Here is a 22401-nt window from a genome sequence, read left to right as displayed (position 1 = left end):
TGCTACTACACTGACCATGTGGTGAGATTGTTTTGTCAACTACCCATACTGCTAAAACCACATCCTTCTGTCAAGAAAAACATCCCACAACACAGATTGAATCACAGAACTTTTATTTTTTTCAAAAGGGAGAAAAATCCACATTCTCAGGTAAAGAGTTGTGAGGAGGGAGGGAGGGGAGGGAGGCAAGAAAAGTGGAACAACATGAGAAGCAGGAGCCATTAAATACAGCTGCTGGAAGGTTATACAGAATGATCACAAGCCAATAAGCTTTTTCTACAGCGCCAGCAAGAGATTTGACACAGATCTGCTTTAGTCAGGATTTCCAGAGAGTATATCAACAAGAAAAGGGGCAAAAAAGGGTGGGCTGCATACATAGTTTATCTTTCAGATTCTTCTAACTTTTGGCCAGCAGCAATAGTTTTGAAGTAAGAAATCAATGTTTGGATTAAAAAGAGGATAAACCATGGCACCCAAACAGTTTGAAATGGGGGGGGAAAAAAATTGGTAAATAAAATGAAAATCAAGTGGAAGGGGGCCATAGAAGAGCAGCCATCTTGAGAGAGGAAGCTGGGATCTCATCGATGGGAGTTCAGGAGACATCTAAAAACACATACAATGATTGATACTGTAGATGAGTGCTGCAGTCAGACAGTAACAATCAGATCATCCTTTTTAACTCGGAACACAGATTAAACAAGAAATGTATACTTTGACAGAAACAATGTCTTGCTGAAGAAAATGGAGGTTTAAGATACTCACAACTAGCAGGCCGGGCTCCGTATCTTCGCATGATCTGGTCTTGTGTGAATTTCACAAAAGATTCATATTGTTCTGGAAAGAGAAAAAGATGGCGGTGAGGATGTGCTATAGATTCAAACACCAGATGGGGCAGAGGACAGACTATGTCCAAACAAAATGACGTGCATCCACACTAGTCTTGCCAGGTCTTTTTGTGAATCTCTCTATCCGCACTGAACAGGAAAACTGCTAAATCTCTTCTTAATCCTCTTTTCAGTTGGCAAACAACAAAAATGTGCATCACAGTCAACATCTGGTGAGGCTGCGGAGTCTCAGCTTGTTAAACCCCTGTTCAGTCTCCTCCTGCTCTCTGTGATCACCTAGTTCTGCAACTAACCAGCAGCCATTCCCAAGCCAAGCCGGCATTTTACAATTTATATACCTTGGAAATGCTCAGTTTTTGGGTAAGAAACTTGCCAGTTCAGTGGGGATGAAGGTGCATTGTTGAATTAAACCGTCTTAATGTGGATGTACTCTGAATACAGTTTTGTTTCAGCTGCTAAACAAAATGATACCATCTTTATTGCACTTCTTCCCTGCCCATTAACAGTCTTGGCATCTAGAAGTATATATACTGTTTTAGGGAACCATGGATGCCAGCACTGCAGACGTTATCAGTTATGATATGAAAAGATACTCAAAGGGAGGGGACAGGATGTTTCTCATTACACAGTGACTTTTACTGTTCTTCACTGCTAAAGATGTGCTGTCCAGATGAATTGTGAATGCTGATATTGCATGGGGTGGTTTTATAGTTTTTTTTTTCTATATTCAAAGAGCAGTTTATTACCTGCAAGTTTTGTGTTAAGGATCTGTTCGTACTCCTCCCGGATCTTCTCCTCATGGTCTTTAAGCAGCCGCTCACACAGGTAGCTCACCTGTTTCAGTGTAAACGAGGGCTGGTCCTTCCTTGAGGCACCTGAGAAACACAAAATCAGATCAGCTATGAAAAGGCTGAATCACTCACATCTCCGGTGCAGTGATAAGTCAGAGACAGAAATGTCCTCTCTCCAGAAACGGGTGCTCAGCCAGGTGCAAATTTACAGCTTTGCTTTCTGTCGTCCCTCACCTCTGCCAGCCAACAGGGTCATGCAGTACTAGTACTATGTGAGCCCCCCCCAAATGTCTCGGTCACCACTGGAGCCAGCATTAGCTAGGTGATTCTTTACCCAGCGGTCTTTGAGGTCTGCTATGAGCCGTTTAGACTAAAATGTTTGTAAATCATAGGCAAGGACAGCAGAAAGAGGATGAAGGTTTAATGGCAGTCTCAGAGACAGAAAGAGGCCGGGATGGTAACAGTGCAGTCCGTGTGATCTATGAGACCATCCTGCAGAGTGAGAAGGAAAAAAACAACATAGCCCAAAGGCTTGGGGGGCTTGGATTACATCTGTCACCCTAAATGCCAAATTATGCTTAACGCAACAAAATGTACCACTGCTGCTGCAGCACAAATGTGTTTCCAAAGAGGAGCAGAAGCAAAAAGCTAAATATACCTTGTTTGTCAATATGAATGATCTATGATGTTGTATTTTTTCTATGATGGGCACACATGTAAACAAAAGATGAGCTGAAACAAAGTACGCCACAGTCTACACACATTTCAGGTGCCGTGTAAGAAGTAATTGATTTGTATGTTTTTCTTTGAAGATCTGTCAACCAAAGAATTCAATTACAATTTGCTTTTCTGGGTTTAATCTTCTGCGATTTAGACTTTTGTCTGTATGAAATCAGGATATATTAACTGGTTTACAAAGAAAGATTGTATCATCTGTTTATTTTTGAGCTCTTCACATTATCACAGAAATGTAAATTATTCCATGACACCTCGGCACTCCATGTAAGTTTGATTTGTTATCCTTTTAGATACGCTGAAGCATGAAAGTACTGCTTATTTAGAGTTCCATCTGAAACACATCAATTACATGTAAAAGTCTGAGAATATCATAATAAAGCACACTTCAGGAATTTCAAAAGAGTATGACTAAACTCAGATGAGGGAGACATCTCCATTTCACGAGTGGGTTGGATTTGGCACAAAAAAAACTACAAATCTTTCACAAACTCACATCTGGAATCACAATCCCTCTGCCCTTGTGATTGTTTTGATGAGCCTGCCTCTTGAGACTTGAGTTGGTCATGCAGGTCCAGCCAAGGGTCTTTTGGCAGGCCTTGCAGAATGAATAACCTTATCAGTCGTAACTGATGTTGGGCAACTGCACAGACCTAACTTACAAAAGATGCGATTCTGTTTGTTTTTTGTGATGGGTTTGATGTCTGAGTTGGCTGTCACTTCAATGTTGTAGGACTTGCTAACCAGAACAAAACAAAGCAGACATGTTATTTGATCACCTGTGTAACAAAAGTTCTTACCTGTAGAAGTATAATACCCTCCTCCTACTTTTTTTTTTTTTTTTTTTTTTTTTTTTTTTAAATATACCCAAACTGATCTAAACAGCAACTAAAATGTTAGGGCACTCTGCACTCAGTAACAAGAGAGAGGAATTTCTATAACTGGACAGTCAGACTTAGATAAATCAACAGCTGCCCTAACAGAACACATACATGTTTAGCATGTGGTTCAAAAGGGGGAAAAGCATCCATAAACTGGCACAGATAGTGCCATGCTGTATCCATTAGAGCTGTGCATGATCAGAAGACATGGCCTTTGGAGTAAAAGCCATAAACAGTTTGTGTGTACATCCAACAGTATATTTTCTACCTGGTGGAGAGCTGGGAGCGTTGAGGGAGGAACTGGGGCTGGGGACATCGCTGGAGCTACAGGCCTCAGTCTGGTTGAAGGCCCCTTCCAGCTGCCGCCGCCTCTGGATCCGGCTGTACTCCTGACGGAGGTTCTGGAAGATCTGCTCTGTAGGGAGGAAACAAACAGGGACAAACTGTTTAAACCAGGACAGAGAACACCCAAAAAACACCCAACACATAGGGACCGGACCTGAAGAACTTTGACCATGGTTGCTTTCTACAGCACACTTTAATGATTATAAGTTTGTCGGTTATGAAGGGTGTTCCCAATGGGCTGCCAAAGCAAATGCATTCCAGGCTTTCTCGCTTAGTTTCAAAAATGTGACTTGTAATGATCTAACTGATAAATTACAGGTTTTCAAAAGTATAATGTACTCTGTTTAAGTCTTTATTCTGATCATCAAAAGGCATTATGAATCTATCCAGTAGATCCAGTAGTTGTCCCAGAATATTGCTTTATATTTATATGAGTTGAACAGTGATTCATTACAGGAATCAAACAGCCAGTATTTTCATTAGTTTAGTCTTTAAAGTGTGTTCTTTCAGTTACTACACCCACCACAACCACATTCACACAATATTGAATGTATTCCAGCATGAACAGGGACTATTTGAGGAAGGCGTAATCATCCACAGTGTTCTTAAGAAACTACAAAAAAACATGTCTCCACAGCAAGTAAAAAGGTGCAAAAGACTGTCAGAGCTACAGTAGGTATGATACTAATGGCTGTAACGCAGTAAAAGCCTCTCATTCTTCTGAGGCCTGTTTAGTGGTTTAACAGATGTGAGGTTTTGGTGGATGTATAAAGTAAACTGATCTGTGCGATACTAGAGAAAATGTAAAAAAAAAAAAAAAAAAAAAAAAAAAAAAAAAAAAAAAAAAAGGACATTACTTGTCTCACTATATGCTAAACTTGATTACCAGTGCTTCTAGCCTAACTGAAAGGTGCTAAGTACAGCTATGTTCTGTAGCACAGTTCTGACAAATCATGCCAATTTATATCTAAAAAAAACTTCAGATTATCTGCACTTACATGTAGGTCAGAAACGCTTTGTTTTAATGTCCCTGAGGCATTGTGACTGAAACTTGAGTTTTACAATATAAAACAATGTGGTAGATTGTTATTGTTCATCCAGAGATGTGATTGAAGATGGTTGTATTTCCAAACTGCATTGTCTGGATTCAAGGACAGAAAGCAAACTGGAAACTGGCACCCAAGCCCACGTGTAAAAAAGGACAACTACGCGACACTGTTGACATATCAGATCATAGTATGGTGGGAGGAGTGAACAAGGCTCTCTGAAAATGTTCTTTGCACACTGCTACAATCCCCTGTTTTGGTTGTAAAACTGCCATTTTGCCTGTGATAACACACTAATTTCAGTTTCACTGGCTCATCAGCTGTCCTTGTCGTTGCATTCAAGGAAGCTCCCGGTAGACCATAATTAAGCATATACAGCATGTATGTCATGAAAAGTGTCATGTAAATTCAGTTTTTTGCATTAGAAAGATGCTGACATTACTGTTTTCCACGGACCTTGTACCTGCTCACAAATACATTTCCACACTGACATTTTTAGACCATACTAAAATGAATGAGACAGTGGCTGGCTACCTGGGAGGTAGGGAATCAATTTGAAAATGTACAGTATGCCTTAGAAAGTGGTCACCAGTATGGTAATGTATATATTAGTCAAATCAAAAAAGATCGGTCCAGGTTTTCAACTGAGAATTTACAGCTTTTCTTACTCTTGCATGATAGTACATTTAATATTTTTGGGGTTTTGGATTAACATTAATGATGTCACCTTGTACTCCAGGTTGTTTTATGGACCAAATGATTAATAAAAGTAAATAATGGGCAAGGCTACAATTTCTACTTAATTTATAGATAGACAAAATCACAGGACTTAAATTAAAAAAGGTAATACAGATAAATGTACATACACATGTATAAAGCTATGACGGGTCAAACGCGGTTGCTGCACAGTGGCTAGACCCTTATCTCACATGTTTCCTCCTTAGGATGAACCCTACCCTACCCTGCTGTTGAAACAGCTTAAACATGGGTCACAGCAAGCACACACATATCTAAATATAAAAGGTTAAAGTTCCAAGAAGCCCTGGGAAAAACAAGAGAAAAACAACATGGTGTCACCCAGAGCTGATAACCATATGTAGAAGAGGGACTTGATCTTACTCAAGTCATACAGGGGGTAAAGTCTCTATAAATGCTGCACCTCTATCTGAGGAACTGTGCCTCATTTATCTTGGGTGGAGAGGGAGCTAGAAGCCATGTTGCCACTTCAACTGCTCATCAGTAAGCTTGTCTGGATGGTGAGGAAAGCAGGATCTTCTCTAGAGAGCCATTTTAAGAAAGCCATGTTATATGTGGTTGTGCATTTTTGAACTGGTGCCTTCGCAGAGACCCCTCCTCTTGCTGTATGTGGCCTCTGAAACTTTCCAGCATTAACAATACAGGACCCTAATCTGCCAGGCTCTGTTTGTTTAGCTACTGGGCGTTTCAGTCTTAATAAAGCCACGTCACTGCAGAAAGAACAACGTCATTCCCAACCCACAGAGGGGCTGCAACTAAGACTGAAACAATAAGTAGATTGAGGGAAAATTGATCAACAACAACTTTAATAAATCAATTAAAAAATTTAAGTCATTTCAAGTGTGAGAATTTGCTGTTTTTCTCTGTTTTATATTATTGTACATGAAATATCTTTGGGTTTTTTAATGTATGTCTGACAAAGCAAACAATGTGAAGACGTAACCTTCAACTCTGGGAAATTGTGATGGGCATTTGTCCCTGCATGCTGACATTATATAGACTAAACAATTAATTGAAAAAATAATCAGAAGATTAAGCAAGAAGAAGAAGAAACAAATAGGTGAAGCCAATATTCTAATAATTGTGCATTCTACAGATTTTTATAATCAAGTAACTGGCTAAGATAATCTAGGTATTTTTTAAGAGTATGATTACATTAAGTCTAGGTCCCCAAGTAACTAATCAGAGCAGCATGTTGTATTATCTGGGGGAAGAAAGAAAAGAGTTACAATGAGGTGATATTGGGAGAAAATAATTCATGTAAGCAGAAGAGCACAAGCAGTGATGCTAATCAAAACTCTGAGGTTGATTTTTGAAGTTTGATAATCACAAGTTGGAACTGCATTTTACCCAACAGAGATTGCATTTTAAGTTGCATATTGACCAGAAGGACTCATATTTTAATGCCAGTAAGTCAATGTCAATTGCATGAATGACTCTAATCAGAGTTATTATAAAAAGCAGCAGAGTGCCAGAGCCCTGTCTATAATATCACACAGCTAGAATAAAAAGGGCTGATTGAGCACATCTAACCACACCAGCTGACACACATTTTTTAAATTAAATCCCATAATACTGTAGTCTTTTAGGTTGTCAGTTTCCCCCCCACTGATTAAGCCCAATCATAGAGCTTCGAATAGCAAGGGGAATTTTGTGTGTGCAGGAGACACAGGCAGTGTGTCTCTCCACTTTCATTTTGTCTCTCTTGTTTGTTATTTTTTTTGAACGGTGGGGTGAGGTTGCAGATGTTACTGCCTCCACTTACCAATTTCCTGGGGGAAACCCTGTATTAGAAATGCGAACTCAACATGATTGCTGTTTTACAAAAACTGTCTGAACAAGAGATGGCAATATGCTGGTTCCAGAGAGATCTAAATCCAAAACTAAAACAAACTAACTGTATTTGGTGGTACTACTACTACTACTACTACGTAATCCTGTCATTTAGTATTTATCTGTATGGACCTACAGTTGCAGACAGCAGTCTTATATGAATGAGTCCAATTGGTTGAATGTGCATCTCCTGGATGAAAGAGGTGTGACTGCATTCATTCAATCTAGATGTAGTAAATTCAAATTTCTGACTCAAGGTATTAAAAAAAAAAAAAAAAGTTGGACATTCATTGTTGCTGGACGGTATCACTAGTCCTGCATACATTTGACTGACAAATGAAAACCCTCTCCTGCTGCCTGTCACTTCCAGCTCTGCCAAGTACTAGTAGCCCAACTGTGGGCGTTGCTTGGCAACAATGACCCTACCACAACTAGGCCAAGCAATCAATCACAGAGACTTCCGGGAGCCAGGGAAACACAGCGGAGAAAGCCTCAGCTAAAAGGCTTAGGCACAGGCCAAATAGTGAATACGAAAGGCAGATCGGCTGGATAGATTGGACATGGTGGTGGAGAGAAAACAAAGCTGACTCATTTCATTTCACCCTCCACCACTAAAGGCTTGTGGGGGGAGGTGGGTTTCGAATGTCCGAACTGCCAGGAAGTAGCTTGTGATGTATTATGGGTCAGTTCAAGTTGCCCTTCTGCAGTAAAGAATTTAAGAGTGATCACTATTAGTTTGAAGAAATGGGAAACAGCAACTAAACAAATGACTATCAAAAAGCTCACTACTGAAGAATAAATTATTTTCAGACATGTTTGATTTTGTCTAATCAAATCTGGTGGAACTCGTATAGTGTCAAGTGGTCCAGCACCAAATAGTCCCTATCCTTCCCCAGACTCAGCTAAAGTGGAAAAAGAGTTACTAATTTGTAACCGTATTTAAAATGAAATCTTATGGACATATGTTCGGCCGTTTCATGATTTATAACAGTAGATACATTTATACAAAAAGATGTCCTAAAGAATTTTACAACCTGTGAAATATAAAATCAAATGGCATCATCAATCACAATCGGGTGCAAGTTTAAGTTTAAAGTTCGTACCGACCAGCTGGCCAAATGACATGATAGACTGGTCATCGAGAGAGAAAAAAGTTGGATCAGTGCATCCCTAGCTATTGCTAAATAAAATTACTTAAACAGTAAATTCTCTGTATTGCTCACTTCTAATTAGTGGTATTATTTTTTCATCTTTGTCGTTGCTCTGTCACCAAGAGCTTCCTGACCAGACAGCAGGCCGAGTTTAGCCCAGGATACTTGAACAGCCTTGAAGTCTGACCCAGGTTTTGGCCTGAACTATGACCTGCACATTTTCCTGCCCAAGCTGTAAACCTGTCCATCCCTTAGCAAAACACCAGCCTCATCAGTCAACTGGGGGAATTTCACCAAAAGCACAAGCCCAGACTGGCAGTAGAAGAATGAGGCAGAGGAGAACGGAGTGGGTGATCCTATCTACATTATGAAATAATTACCCAAAGATACCTTGGCAGTGTCAGATCCCTGTGTCTTGCATGCGCACACAGCCTTGCTCACCACAAGCAAACCTGACTAGCTGGAAAGCATGTGTGGGTAGAGATGGGTGGGAGGGATGACAGCTGACCTTTTGCTAAATGCAAAACTGCTTTCACTTGACAAACTACAGCAGAAAAGCAGGCTTGCAGCACCAGTCCCATGAGGGGCCTCTTTCTGGGTGAAGGTGAGTATAATACCTGGTATCTGGATCTCATGTCTGCAGCAGACAAATCTACATTACTTCACCCTTGCAGCTGCTCTGCTATAATTCAGCTGGGCAGAGACTTTGAAGAAAATGAAACGCACAAGAGGCCTGTTGGATTCTTAACATAAAGTTCAGGTTAGATAAGCAACGTGAGACCAGACAAACTAGAAAACACAGCTCTAATGATTCATTTTGCATACTAACATAAACACAGCTGCCCTATGAATGCCATTCTGCAAGGGAAACATAATAAGCTAGTCAGATTGCATAAATGGTGTGAGTAGTTGCAGGGACAATAAAATGCGCCTTCACCTTCAGGCATCTGCAACTACGAGGACCCGCCCTGTATCTTCTCGGAAACAAAACAACTTTAGATCTCTATAAATCTTTGGCTTACCACGATGAGTTACACAGTTCACCAGCAGCAGAATACATTTCACAAGAAGCCAGCTGTGACAACATCTCCATCAGCATCTACATCTGTGCATGTTAATGCTCTTAGCAGGCTTTCTCCATGAGCTTTAATGAAAATAATCTTCACCAATAGCTCACATTTCATTTTTCAGGTAACACAAGTTAGTCACCTCCACCGCAGGTAAATCTTCCATGAAGAACGCCAACTGAAACCCAAGTCAAGAAGCATAAAACGATGGGGGGATGCTGCCTACACATATGGACTTTAACACATAATTTGCCTTAACGTAGAAAAGGTTTCAGTCGTAGTCATCTGGACACTGTTTTCAGAATCAAGACGTTTCGGCTCCCATCCGGAAGTCATTCTCAATTAAGAATGACTTCCGGATGGGAGCCAAACGTCTTGATTCTGAAAACAGTGTCCAGATGACTACGACTGAAACCTTTTCTACGTTAGAACACTCCTGGACGAATGAGGGACTACACCGTCCCATAATTTGCCTTAGTTGATTATGTCATGGAAAGAAGTTGACAATGGCATTAAAAAGGGAAGAAATAAGGATATTTATACCTCCTTGGATTTAACCAGTTTAACAGGAGACGTTAAGTGTGGCTCAACACTATGAAGGATAGATCACTCCTAAATCAAAACATTTCTTCTCCAAGCAGTTCCTTACTAATAAAAAACTGTTATGAGGAATGCATCTGTGCATTTCTGATTTCTTTGTCAGTGCTTAGTGGCTAGATGGAAGGCAATAATCGTCATAGCAACAGGAGTCCTAACTAGCACCATAAGTAACCCTGCTCTTTATAATATACTGTGCTATAGGCAATGGATTTCTTTCTGACAATCGTTAAGTTAAGAGCATGGTTTAGTGCAGGTAGTACTGCTGTCTCCATCTTGTAATCCTCTCACATTTCACAGCAAAGTGATCAAATAAATTCAAGGACGTCCAGCAATTTTTTAATTATAATTCAAAAAGCGTAAGGATTAGGCCTCACTTCTATCATGCTGCCCAATCTCAGTGACTGGCACATACAATAAGCCTCACTGGATCACAGCGGAGACAGCCAGGTAATTATCTTGTGTCTACTTGTGCGCCCCACACCCGTCCAACGCGCACAGGGAAGCTTTCCAAGTCAATGGGAGAGTAGAGTGCAGACATAAAGGAAATGAACAATGCCTTCCAGGCCTGAAGAGGAAAAGGAATGGCTGTGGTGCATAATGGTAACCCCCACCGCAATGCAATGCAAGACAATTGTGGCACTGAAGCCAAGGAACATTACCCAGGCAGCTCCTAATTAACAGCCTGCAATTCTGTGTGCTGCTGTGATGATGATTTGTCTTCTCTGGAGAACCAACAGGCTCGATTATCACCCAGGTGTTAAAGTATAAGCAGGATATTTTGTTTAAACAGTTTTATCAGTTTTCAAATTAACGTTTAATTGTTTAATTGAACATATCAATATATTTAATAACCGCGACACTCAATATTATAGCTGCAGACTGCATAGGCAAAGCTGGTAAGGGCAGTCATATTTGCTGGCTATATTCAAATCTCCCCAACGATAGAAATAGTATTTGCTTTAACTATGCAAAGAACTTAGAAACTAATATTTGCATGGGCAAATGTAAGCTAACACAGCCAACTGTGCAACAATACAATGAGCTGGCAAGATGCCACCTACGAATACCCACAGAGCCACTTCTATTTTGTGCATATACTAATTTATTATGATTAGTAAAATTATCTGTGTCGGTAACTTAGCGACGACGTTCTCCTTCCTGACGTTATCTTAGCTAGGCTAACGTTTAGCCTCCAACCCCCATTCTGAATCTCTTAACTAGCTAGCTAGCTAACCATTCCACTCCACCCAAACCCCCTCCCCCATGACACCCACCATGAAACGCAGAAAAAAAACGTCAAATCTGGTTTAATTTCATACCTGGGGTGAGCCTGTGTTCGCCTCCTATGGCCGGAGGAGACATCGAATGCGTCGGGCTGTCGACTGGGGGACGGAGGTTGCATCTTTGCGGGGACGGAGTGCTAGGAGTCCCCGGTAGTGGATTGCACCTTCGCCGCTTGGGAGACTGGGGACTGAGGAGGGCCTCAAACTCCATCGACCGCTTTAACGTAGCTCCACAAGCCATGTTAGCTAAACGAAACGAAAAAAGTAATTTGGAGAAAAACGACCAGCAAAAACTGGGGTTTAACGCTTGTGGTTTGTACGTTTAACGTTCCTCGAATTTCTTGAGCCTTTCTTCCCCTCCACAACAACGGATTTTCTTCACTGAGTAGTAAGCCAACTGCCGACCCTGCCTGCTGAATTTTTAAAACGTCACAATGGCAGATCGTACCACTGGAGGAAAGAGGGGGGCTCTCAAATATTTACAACATATTATTTTATATATCTCACTGATTTGGATTGTATTTGTTATCAAAACTTACACTTTTCTACGTAGTACTTAATAAATACTGGAATTAATTGCGATTTTGGCTTCTCTTTTGCCGTCTTTACGCTACGATTTCCTGCCGCCCAACCCTATTGTTGTTGTTGATTGCTTGCCGTTGAACTCAAATTGAAGGTTCACGAGACGTCTGGTGGTTGTCAGGTAAATCAAGTAGTTTAAAAACGAGCTCCAGAGTTAGACTTTAATCTCCTTCAGTTGAAAGCAGATTCAATTTTTTATTTGTTACTAACGGGCTTCACGTGCTATTTTCACATTTTCTTTGCAGACTAAACACAGCGCTTGTGGATACATCATTGTTGGATATGACCAGATTGATACCCTTTTACAATACATAATGCCCCTGCATGGCTGCATGGTGATAATGACTTGGATTAGAGTCCCTGAGCAGCAAAGTTTTCTGAGAGCTTGATCATACTATACACTGTGACTGAAAAGAGGGATTGTATTGTATTGTATGCACTGCATGAAAACATTTGTATTACAAGTAGAGATGTGATCTTATCTTGCTATGCTCCATACCACTCCTATTATATCACATGCATCAGTAACCAGTCACACACTCACTGCAGTCTATAGTTTTGAGTAACTCATTGTCCAGTAATGAATCACCAATCAATTTCTCACTTAAAAAAGCCTAAGTACACTAAACCTTTTGCCTGGCTTAAACCAATGAGATGTTTAATGGTGACAAAATATTTGCCACGGTTAATGTTTTTCTCCTTACAAGCTCTGTTTTCAGTGTATCTTGTAACTGCAAGCAAAACACAATATGTAGCATGTTTCTAAGATTTTATAGACTTTCTGATCTTTTTGATTACCTGTTACTACTAACAATATTTAGAGTTAGACTTTACTACAAAGCCTCGTTCAAAAAAGCAAGTATTTGCCAGCACTAATAGTTTGATGAGAATGAATCCTACTCATAAGTATTGTGGATTTGACTCTTAATCTAGAATGAAGTTCTCCGTTATGTTATATATATATATGTCTGTTTTTACACCCCAAGCATGCTGCCATAAACAAACACTTGTCTATCTGTATAGCTACTCCTTAATTTCAACTAATTTTCTACTGTTTCTTTCACTTTTCCAGTATTACCTTAACTTCTAAGCACATATTTGTCTGAGAACATTTTGAAACAAACAATTTGATCTACAATTTTTTGTCAGAAAAAACAAACAAACTTGATTCCATCATAAAACTTACATTGTTAGAAAATAACAATTTCATGTTGGAAAATTACAATGAAATGAACTAAGATAACTGAAGGAAATGTGTAAGAAAAGACAGAATAAACACGGCAAGATCCAAACATCTACAGGAAAAAATAATACAAGAAATTGATTTCATTTACATGGCTACTTCCTGTGGAGAAACAAATAAAGTAGGAAGGGTGCTGAGTAGCAGCAGAAAATAAACGTATTGTAAAATAGGTCAAAAGTAGCAGATGTATTGCACAAACACCCACTGAATACATGAGAAGTTGAAGAATAAGAACAAACAACATATCTTTCCTTATAACTTCTACATACAACATATGTAAATCACATTTTCAGAAAGATATCATCACAACGCCAGATTAAATCCAAATTAGGAAATTATTACTTACTGTCACTGGACCTGCAATTAAATAAATCTTTGAAGATCTTACCTTCTGTTCTCTGTTGTTTGTGGGGTTTTTTGCTTGTTCCTGTTTTAGGGTCTCTCAGCAGCACAACAACCACAGCATGACCGCACACACAGACCCATTAATTTATATGTGCTGCAGTCTCCACTACTGGCTGTGACAGTTTCATGTGCAAAACATTTCCCTGCATATAAGATAAACTGATAATGAACTCTGTTGATCCCTTATTGGAAAAAATTTGATAACTTTCTCACTGGGATTAAAAATCTCTTTTACATGAATGTCCTGGTTTGTTAATGCATAATATAAATAATAGAACAAAATCTTATGCAGTCATTACTGTTATCAAATAACCTATGGAAAAAAACTAAAGACGCAGCTATGATACCTTTATGCTGTGTGTTTTGTAGCTTGTGTCTAGTGTAGCTTATACAGCTGGGAAGTATTCAGCAATATCAATTAAAGTGGGATTTTAGCATCTCCTCGTAAAAGTGGTAAAAGACAATGAGCAATCATATTCTTGATTTTCCTTTGAGCAGTTCCATTAAAGAGGACATCAATTTATATTTTCCTCATCTACTGTATTCTTTAGTTATTTCTTGTTATTATGTGTAGGATTTTTAACAATAAAATCCACCCATTGCCAACTTTATGATCATTTTGGAGGCTGTAGTTTGAGATGTTGTTGAATTGTATTGCATTATATTGAGAGGTGTTTCTAATATTTAGTCTACCCTCATTTCCATAAATGGGGTATACAAAGTAATACAAATACCACCTCACAGTATAACACGTCTTATCATACCTTTCTAAAATAGTTTCAACAAAAATCTGAAACTTATAACCTTTATGAAGGTAGAATTTATTGCAGGGCTGTTTTATTAGACCCAATAATAAACTTGAGTATATATAACCTGTGATCATCCTTTACGTTGTTGTTTTTTGGGAACAGCATGTATAAAAATGCCTTGTACTCATTTTGTTCCCCATTATCCCATCTCTTACCCCTAGACAATTATGTATTTACCCATACATTTTCTGGCTGATTTTCTGGCATGGCAGACTCCCAGTATCCAGCATGTCACCTCTGGCAGCAAAGATCCACCCAGAAGATTGATACAGAGACTGAGACTCTTACAAATCATTACAAACACCAGACTGCTGACTTGTTTTCTCTCTTAACAATGAATAAAGATGACAGATGAGTAAGATTTACTTGCTTGAAAAGAAACATATAAAGAGTCAAAATAGAGTATGGTCAAGTATTATTTTTAATCAGTTGATACAGTGGTTGAAACACATGTTCTGTCTAGTATCCAATGACCTAAGATCAACAAGCATTTTAGGACTTTTGTTTTTCTTTATATTGTTACCTTATAGTATGTGCTTTACTGCAACTGCCAGTTGTCACTATTGCAAAGAGTGTTCTAGTGTCCGTGCTCGTTCTCTTCCTGACATGTGCCCCATTTACCCCGACACACTGCTTGGATTCATGTGGTGAACATTGTGTGAAATCCTCCCGTGCATGGGGCTTTTGTGGAGTTCTGGCATTCATGTGCAAATAGGATAGACAACCCACAGGGTTCTCTGTTCCTGCACGCTCAGGGACAAATACTCAAACATAAACAAGCATAGGAACAACAAATCCACCTTTCTACCGTGTAGTGAACCCAAAAGTGAAGTCAGCACTTCACAGGACACAGTATGTCATAGGAGTGAGAGAGTTAAGCACTGACATGGGAGGCAGAGAGGTCAAAGGTAATGGGTTGGATGGCAACATCACATCATCTCACTTAAAAAAGCCTAACGTACACTAAACCTTTTGCCTGGCTTAAACCAATGAGATGTTTAATGGTGACAAAATATTTGCCACAGTTAATGTTTTTCTCCTTACAAGCTGTATTTTTTCAGTGTATCTTGTAACTGCAAGCAAAACACAATATGTAGCATGTTTCTAAGATTTTATAGACTTTCTGATCTTTTTGATTACCTGTTACTACTAACAATATTTAGAGTTAGACTTTACTACGATAGCCTTGTTCAAAAAAAGCAAGTCAAAGTATTTGCCAGCACTAATAGTTTGATGAGAATGAATCCTGCTCATAAGTATTGTGGATTTGACTCTTAATCTAGAATGAAGTTCTCCATTATGTTATATACATATAATGGACAGACATATATATATATATATATATATATATATATATATATATATATATATGTCTGTTTTTACACCCCAAGCACGCTGCCACAAACAAACAGTTGTTACTACTCCTTAATTTCAACTCATTTTCTGATGTTCAGCTGCTGTTTGTTCACCACTTCTGAGATCAAGTTAAGTCGGGTGGTTCTGGTCCTGGGCATCTCGTCCTCAGAGAGGGCAGTACAGTTGTCTTCTGTGGAGGGTAATCCTGAGGTTAAGTCCTCTGTAGATTTTTTACACCTCCCAATATCATACAGCCTCTGTAGCAACTGCAGTAGGGCAACTCTTAGCTCTCGACAGCGCAGTGCATACAGCAGTGGGTTGACTGCAGAGTTGACCAGGCAGAGGGTGCTGCAAAAGGCGAAGGCCCTCTGTTGGGTGTGGGTCAGGAGCACAGAGACATCAGCTAACATGAAGGAGAGTGCAGGAAGCCAGCAGCCCACTAGTATGAGTAGGATCAAGCCAAAGGTACGTGCTAGCCGGATATCCATCCTCATACGGGCCTGGCCTGTCCCTGCTGCTCCCTGGAAGCTAGTCATGGAGGACTCGTGGCGGTGGGCCTTCCACAGGATGAGAGCGTAAGCCCCCAAAATGAGAGCCAGAAGCACCAGGATGAAGCTGGTCCAGCAGGCCAGATAGCCCTGGTTGATGTAGGGAAACAGGAATGAGCAGGGTGGAGTAAGCCCTGTGGGACACCTCCAGCCCATCAGCGGCAAGAAGGAGATAAAGATGGTGGCGCTCCAGAGGATCAGCAGGCTCAGCAGTGCACGGCGACGGGTCAGCAGCACCTTATAGCTGCAGGCCTGGTGGATGCAGAGGTAGCGGTCCAGAGCGGTCAGTAGTAAACTCCCAACTGAACTACTGAAGGCCATGGTGACACCACCTAATTTAAAGAGGTAGGCAGTGGGGCCATCACGGCGGCGAAAGAGGTGAAAGTCCAGGAAGCTGGTGGTGAAGAAGCAGCTGGCGAAGACGTCAGCCAGAGCAAGGCTGGCGATAAACAGATATGAAGGCCGTTGCCGAAGGGTGGCTGTGGCAGCGATCACTCCCAACACCAGAGCATTTTCCAGCAGTGTGATAGGACCTGCCAGGAAACAGATGGAGCCGATGGCTGTCTTCTCTGCCTCGATGAGGACCATGTAGCATTCCAGATTCTCACAAGACCTGTTAACTGTGAGAAAAACACAGGTATATATCAGGACAAACTTTAGTTGGCAAGTGTATTGAAACTACAACTGCCATTATGAATGCACCCTAAAGAATTACAACCTTATTCTTGAACCATTTCAGATTCTAAAGAAACAAGGTAATGTATAGCCGATATCTGAGGTTGCATACCTATTGGTGATGAGAAGTTCTCTTTGGCTTCTGTGTGTCCTAAAGAAGTGGGAACCTGCCATTCCTCCATTTCAGTTGTTAATATATGGACCAGTGCTAGATTGTAATTAGGAAAAAAAGTAAGTAATTTAAATATATTATTCTTTTTGGATTAATACAAATAATGAACATATCTGTAGCAAAAGAACAGCAACATTGTAATTGATAGAATACATCAGAATTTTATTTTAATTTCTACAAAGAGTTACTAAGAGGAAATAATTTAAAGTAAAAATTAAAATAAAAGGAACAACAAACTTGTTTCTATCATAAAACTTACATTGTTAGAAAATAACAATTTCATGTTGGAAAATTACAATGAAATGAACTAAGATAACTGAAGGAAATGTGTAAGAAAAGACAGAATAAACACGGCAAGATCCAAACATCTACAGGAAAAAATAATACAAGAAATTGATTTCATTTACATGGCTACTTCCTGTGGAGAAACAAATAAAGTAGGAAGGGTGCTGACTTTTTTCTCTGTATCAATATTTAACTTAGTATGGCAACTTTTATGACTTCTGAACATGAATGTCATGTATGTTTAAATACACATATCTCATGAATGTTTAAGCACTTTAAAACTTTGACAAATGTAAATATCTTTCTGTATCACTCTCTGCAAGACACCCTCTGTAATTTAGGTGATTTTTATGAACTGAGCTAGTTCAGAGAATTAATATTGAATTAATATTTCCACAGTCACTTTGGCAGTGATTTTACTATAAGTGCATTCAGTTGAACACAACAGCAAACTCATGTGGGTTTATTATCATATTTAACAGGATGAAGACTGCCCCCTTTTGGAATTAGAGGGGATTGTATTTTAACAGAGCAGTCGGAGGGTGAAGGTCACCACAGAGATGAATAATCTCCTATAGAGGGCATCACCTGTACGCAATCAATATATTAAACTAAGTGTGGGAAGCTGATGTGAGAGGATTTGATTAAAGTAAATAATGCTGTAATACACGGGAGTGGCCACCTTTGCTTGCATAGAGTGGCTTAAACATAAATAATATTTTTAGAGGCAAAAAACATGACATACACGTAAAATAAATGATAACAATAATCTTGAAGAAAATGTCAGCTGGGAAACATTAAATTACTTAAAAAACATTAAAATCGATAAAGGAAAGTAGTAGACTTATATGATGCAGTGTAAGTGATTACTATTCTCAGGAGTAGGCGAAAGGGAACATTTTCACCCCATCAGGTCACCATGCCCATTGTTTTCCCTTTATTCTGTTTCCAGTGACCATTATTTCTATTTCTCATCACAAATATAACACTGCCTTATGAAAGCATAGAAAATATATATGGGCAGAAGTGATGGAAGTAAATTACTTTCCAGAAAGCCCCTTATTGACTTGAGGGACAATATTTCAATTCGACTATGGGCCATATGGGTGCATGCACTGTGGATATTACACCACCTCAGGCTTTCCCTTTTCTCCCTCGTGGTGAAAAATCTTGATTGACAGAGTGATGTGTTTTGACTCTTAAGAACCAGTCATTCTTATAAAAATGATTGCCTCTCCAGGAAAGCAGCAGCACGCTTACATATATAATAAAAAACCATACAGGCACCCATTTTCATCACATCACTGGCGACATGCACACTGAAATATGATGTAGCAATAACCCCCTGAGTCTCTGTTGCACCCTGACATGTTGCAAAATATCACAAAGCATGGCATCTTTCGATTTGTAGTAGCAGCAGAAAATAAAAGTATTGTAAAATAGGTCAAAAGTAGCAGATGTATTGCACAAACACCCACTGAATACAAGAGAAGTTGAAGAATGAGAACAGACAACATATTTTTCCTTATAACTTCTACATGCAACATATGTAAATCACATTTTCAGAAAGATATCATCACAACACCAGATTAAATCCAAAATAGGAAATTATTACTTACTGTCACTGGACCTGTAATGAAATAAACCTTTGAAGATCTTACCTTCTGTTCTCTGTTGTTTGTGGGTTTTTTTTGCTTGTTCCTGTTTTAGGGTCTCTCAGCAGCACAACAACCACAGCATGACCACACACACAGACCTGACTGGTGCACGAGTGAGGGGAGAAGATAAGGGTGGCTATAATGACACGACGGAGAGAGTGAGGGAGAGAGAGAGAGAGAGAGACACACACAGAGAGAAACAGAGAGAGATGAAAGAGCCCAAATGATATTCTTTTGAAGTATTATAAGTACAGCAGGAGTCTTTGATGAGAATAAAGTAATAGCAGTAAAGTCCATTTTTTTAATGTGTTTGATTCTATGTAATAGAGGTGAAAACAGATGGATGAAATATTTCCATAGATATACAGTGAGACCAAATGTCAGTGAGACCTGACATGGTCAGGATGGATGCAGGGGACGACAGCACTTAAGCAGGGTGTTGGGTCCTAGGTGTGAAAAACATGTCGATAAAAAAGGAGGTAAAACACTCTTACCGCATTTATTTGGAAAATATTAATAAAGTGAGCTTCCATGGTCAAATTATGCTTGGCTGTGAATCCATTACTCCAACCCTGAGAGTGTTTTTCTAATGCATTAACAACATGGTAAGTGGAACTTGAGTTAAGTTTATTTTGCCAAACTACCATTCCCAAGGTCAAGAATGAACTTTCATGATCACACTGATACACATGTTTTACCCACTCAAGGTAGCTAAAGACATTGACATAGCTAAAGACATCTTGCCACTGAATTATTCCTATTTGTGCAGCAACAGTGTTTCCTTCCACCTCTTTTGCTAATTACTTTCCACTCATCTTCATTTGATAGACAGTATCTGGCATCACACGTGCACATGAACGCACTCACCCCCTCTGTGTCGGATGACATGGTTTATGCTATTTTTTATTGCTTGCCTTCTGTGAATGGGAAGGACTGGCACGATGATAAAAAAGGTTGTAATTATGTCTGCTTTGTTAATTTAAAGATTTTGAGTGTGCACATTAGGAAAGACAATGTAATAAAATTGTTTTGTTCTTGGTGTCACAATAATTATTTCCCTTTCCTATTTTTCTACCAACATCTTTATCCTGTCTGTTTTACCAATACATGCTCATTCATTTCAAATGTTTAATAATTTGATATAGTCAAACAAGTTTACATCGAATCCACAGTAAGTATTGAGGTGTGTAAACCAGCCTTCATTGCAAATTCACAAGGTTGCTGTGCCCACTGAAGCCACAGTTGGTGGGTGGGTCAGGGTGTAATACTGCTTGCAGTACAACAGGAGGCAATGCTAAGCAACCATGAACAAGTGGACATAATGAGTGACTCAGTAACCTGGCAGTGAACATCATAACGATGGTCATGGGTTACAAGGTTGTTCAGTCTTTTAATCTTTATTATTCTTCATAGATACAAAATTTAACTCACCAAGCAGTTCTCTCTGCAATTAAGGCCGTTTAATTTAGCTTATTCTCCCTCTGGTAAAAAATAAAGTACATTAGTAGTTCAATAACAATTCAATCAGGTCACAAAATCACATACCTGAGGCATTCTGAAATGAATTAGCATCCTATTTTAGCATCTCACTTTAGTGAAAAGTATGCTAAATAAAATAGTAACTGGGACAAACAAATATGTCAAATGACATGACAAGAAAATAGGCCAGAAAGAGATGTTTTGTGACATGTTTATATTCAGACAGCATTCAAGTAACTTGCATTCAAGTAAATGATTTCAAAAACAAAAAAACAACAACAACCAGTCTTGTAATAAGACATATGTGATATCTGGTGCACTGGCCATGTCTTCTCCTCCTCTGACCTGATAGATCCAGCAGGCCAGAAGGCAGGAAATGTGATTAGGAGCAGACAGCACAGCTCCAATAAGATTTCTTCTCAGTCACTGTCTGGCCAGGTGTAGCACAACAGAACAGACCACAGGACAGAATAAAGCCTAAAATGTTCAATTATCAGTTGGATTTACATCCTGTTACACAATCCCTTTTTAGAAATCACCCTGGACACAAACAGTTGGGCTAGCTTTGCTGTCTCAGATGGATTTGGGTTGAATCCATTAATCAAATTTCCTCTTCTCATTTCCAGATTGCCAGACCTTCAGACAGCAGCCGTATCAGATCACTGATGTGAAAAAATGAACAGATCAAACAAAAATTAAATTACTTTATGCTAAATGTTTTTAATAATGCTTTATTATTTACTTTGGTTCTTGGAATAATATAATGCAGTTGTAAAATGAAAATGAAAGGCTTACATTATACATTTGGAAATTAAAGGGGGAATTGAAAACTACAAATGTACGAAAAATAAATCGAAAACTCAAAACTCTAAAACTTATTTACCATAAAATTTAAAAAACATCTTACATGTTCCTTTTTCTTTTTGCATTTGCCATTTACAATATTCAAGAATTAAACTGTAAGGTACAAGACTTGATCTTCTGTTTTAGCATTCAGCATTTACCAATTACATTTTAAAGAGGTATTAAGGACTCGTGTTGACTTGTACTGACTTGTACTTGTGCTCAGGGCCGTCATCAGCCCAAGTCCCAAATAATTATTTGGATTTTTCATATTTCATGTCTTTGAAAATAAACATTGGTTTATTAAGCCAAGTCTCATTAAAATAACTTTCTCAGAGCATTGTTTATTTTCCCTATAATTAGGACAAGATTACATAGTTCTTTGCGCAAAATGTCAGAGGAAATTGCAGGCCCATCATATACGTAGAGTGTTACCTTTTTTTTACTCCAAATAAAAATCTAAATGCTTTTTTGAAGCATTCTTATATTCTTATATAAATGCTGGAATCAAGTTATAAAATACAAACCAAGATTTTAAGAATATGCACTTCTCCCAGGTTAAGAAAAAAGTGATAAAACTCTCAAATTCCCAGAAAAAATGCCAAGGACTTGACCTCAGTGTACTCAGTGGCAGCTACGGCCTTGCTTGCACTGATGTCCAATAAGAAACAACAACCCAGTCACATTTTCTTCTAGCCCTGTATTTCACAGTCTTCTATCAGCGAGCAGTTAAGTGCATTGGGTTGTTTTAAAATTTCAGTGCATTTGGAGTTTTGCTTTAAATGCATTTTAGATTAGAAAGACATCTGAAGGCCAGACACCTCAGCACCTGAAAAACAAAATGTTGAGTGAATGATCCAGCAGCCATATCAGTGTGGTGTGGGCCTGTGAGAATCTTGATTCTCCATAGCTGGATAGCCTGCTTGAAGTGGAATTGAAATATTGTGTTAAATGAGAGATTACATATTTTTTTGTGATTGAAACACATGATAATAACTTCATAATACTAAAGG

The 22401-nt window shown here is 39.0% G+C and overlaps 2 protein-coding genes and 1 long non-coding RNA gene across 3 annotated transcripts; 1 reads left to right on the top strand and 2 right to left on the bottom strand.

Moving 5' to 3' along the window:
* Nucleotides 1-96: 96 nt before the first annotated feature.
* Nucleotides 97-11735, bottom strand: akirin1 (akirin 1). The gene is made up of 5 exons (XM_044208424.1): nt 11370-11735; nt 3521-3667; nt 1592-1720; nt 763-834; nt 97-603 (listed from the first exon to the last, which is right to left on the bottom strand). The coding sequence occupies exons 1-5, from the start codon at nt 11572-11574 to the stop codon at nt 593-595; spliced, it is 564 nt and encodes a 187-aa protein (XP_044064359.1). The 5' UTR covers nt 11575-11735; the 3' UTR covers nt 97-592.
* A 160-nt stretch (nt 11736-11895) lies between these two features.
* Nucleotides 11896-13545, top strand: LOC122881804. The gene is made up of 2 exons (XR_006379230.1): nt 11896-12036; nt 12161-13545. It is a non-coding gene; the product is annotated as an uncharacterized LOC122881804 (long non-coding RNA).
* Nucleotides 13546-14770: 1225 nt separating this feature from the next.
* On the bottom strand, nt 14771-19504 carry cnr2 (cannabinoid receptor 2). Its single transcript, XM_044208421.1, has 3 exons — nt 19070-19504; nt 17064-17159; nt 14771-16896 (listed from the first exon to the last, which is right to left on the bottom strand). Exons 2-3 carry the CDS (start codon nt 17131-17133, stop codon nt 15809-15811), a joined length of 1158 nt encoding a protein of 385 aa, XP_044064356.1. The 5' UTR covers nt 17134-17159; nt 19070-19504; the 3' UTR covers nt 14771-15808.
* Between the last annotated feature and the right edge of the window lie 2897 nt (nt 19505-22401).

The sequence above is a fragment of the Siniperca chuatsi genome, linkage group LG9 (assembly GCF_020085105.1).
Source record: "Siniperca chuatsi isolate FFG_IHB_CAS linkage group LG9, ASM2008510v1, whole genome shotgun sequence".
Taxonomy (NCBI): domain Eukaryota; kingdom Metazoa; phylum Chordata; class Actinopteri; order Centrarchiformes; family Sinipercidae; genus Siniperca; species Siniperca chuatsi.
This window is presented reverse-complemented; position numbering and strand designations above follow the sequence as displayed.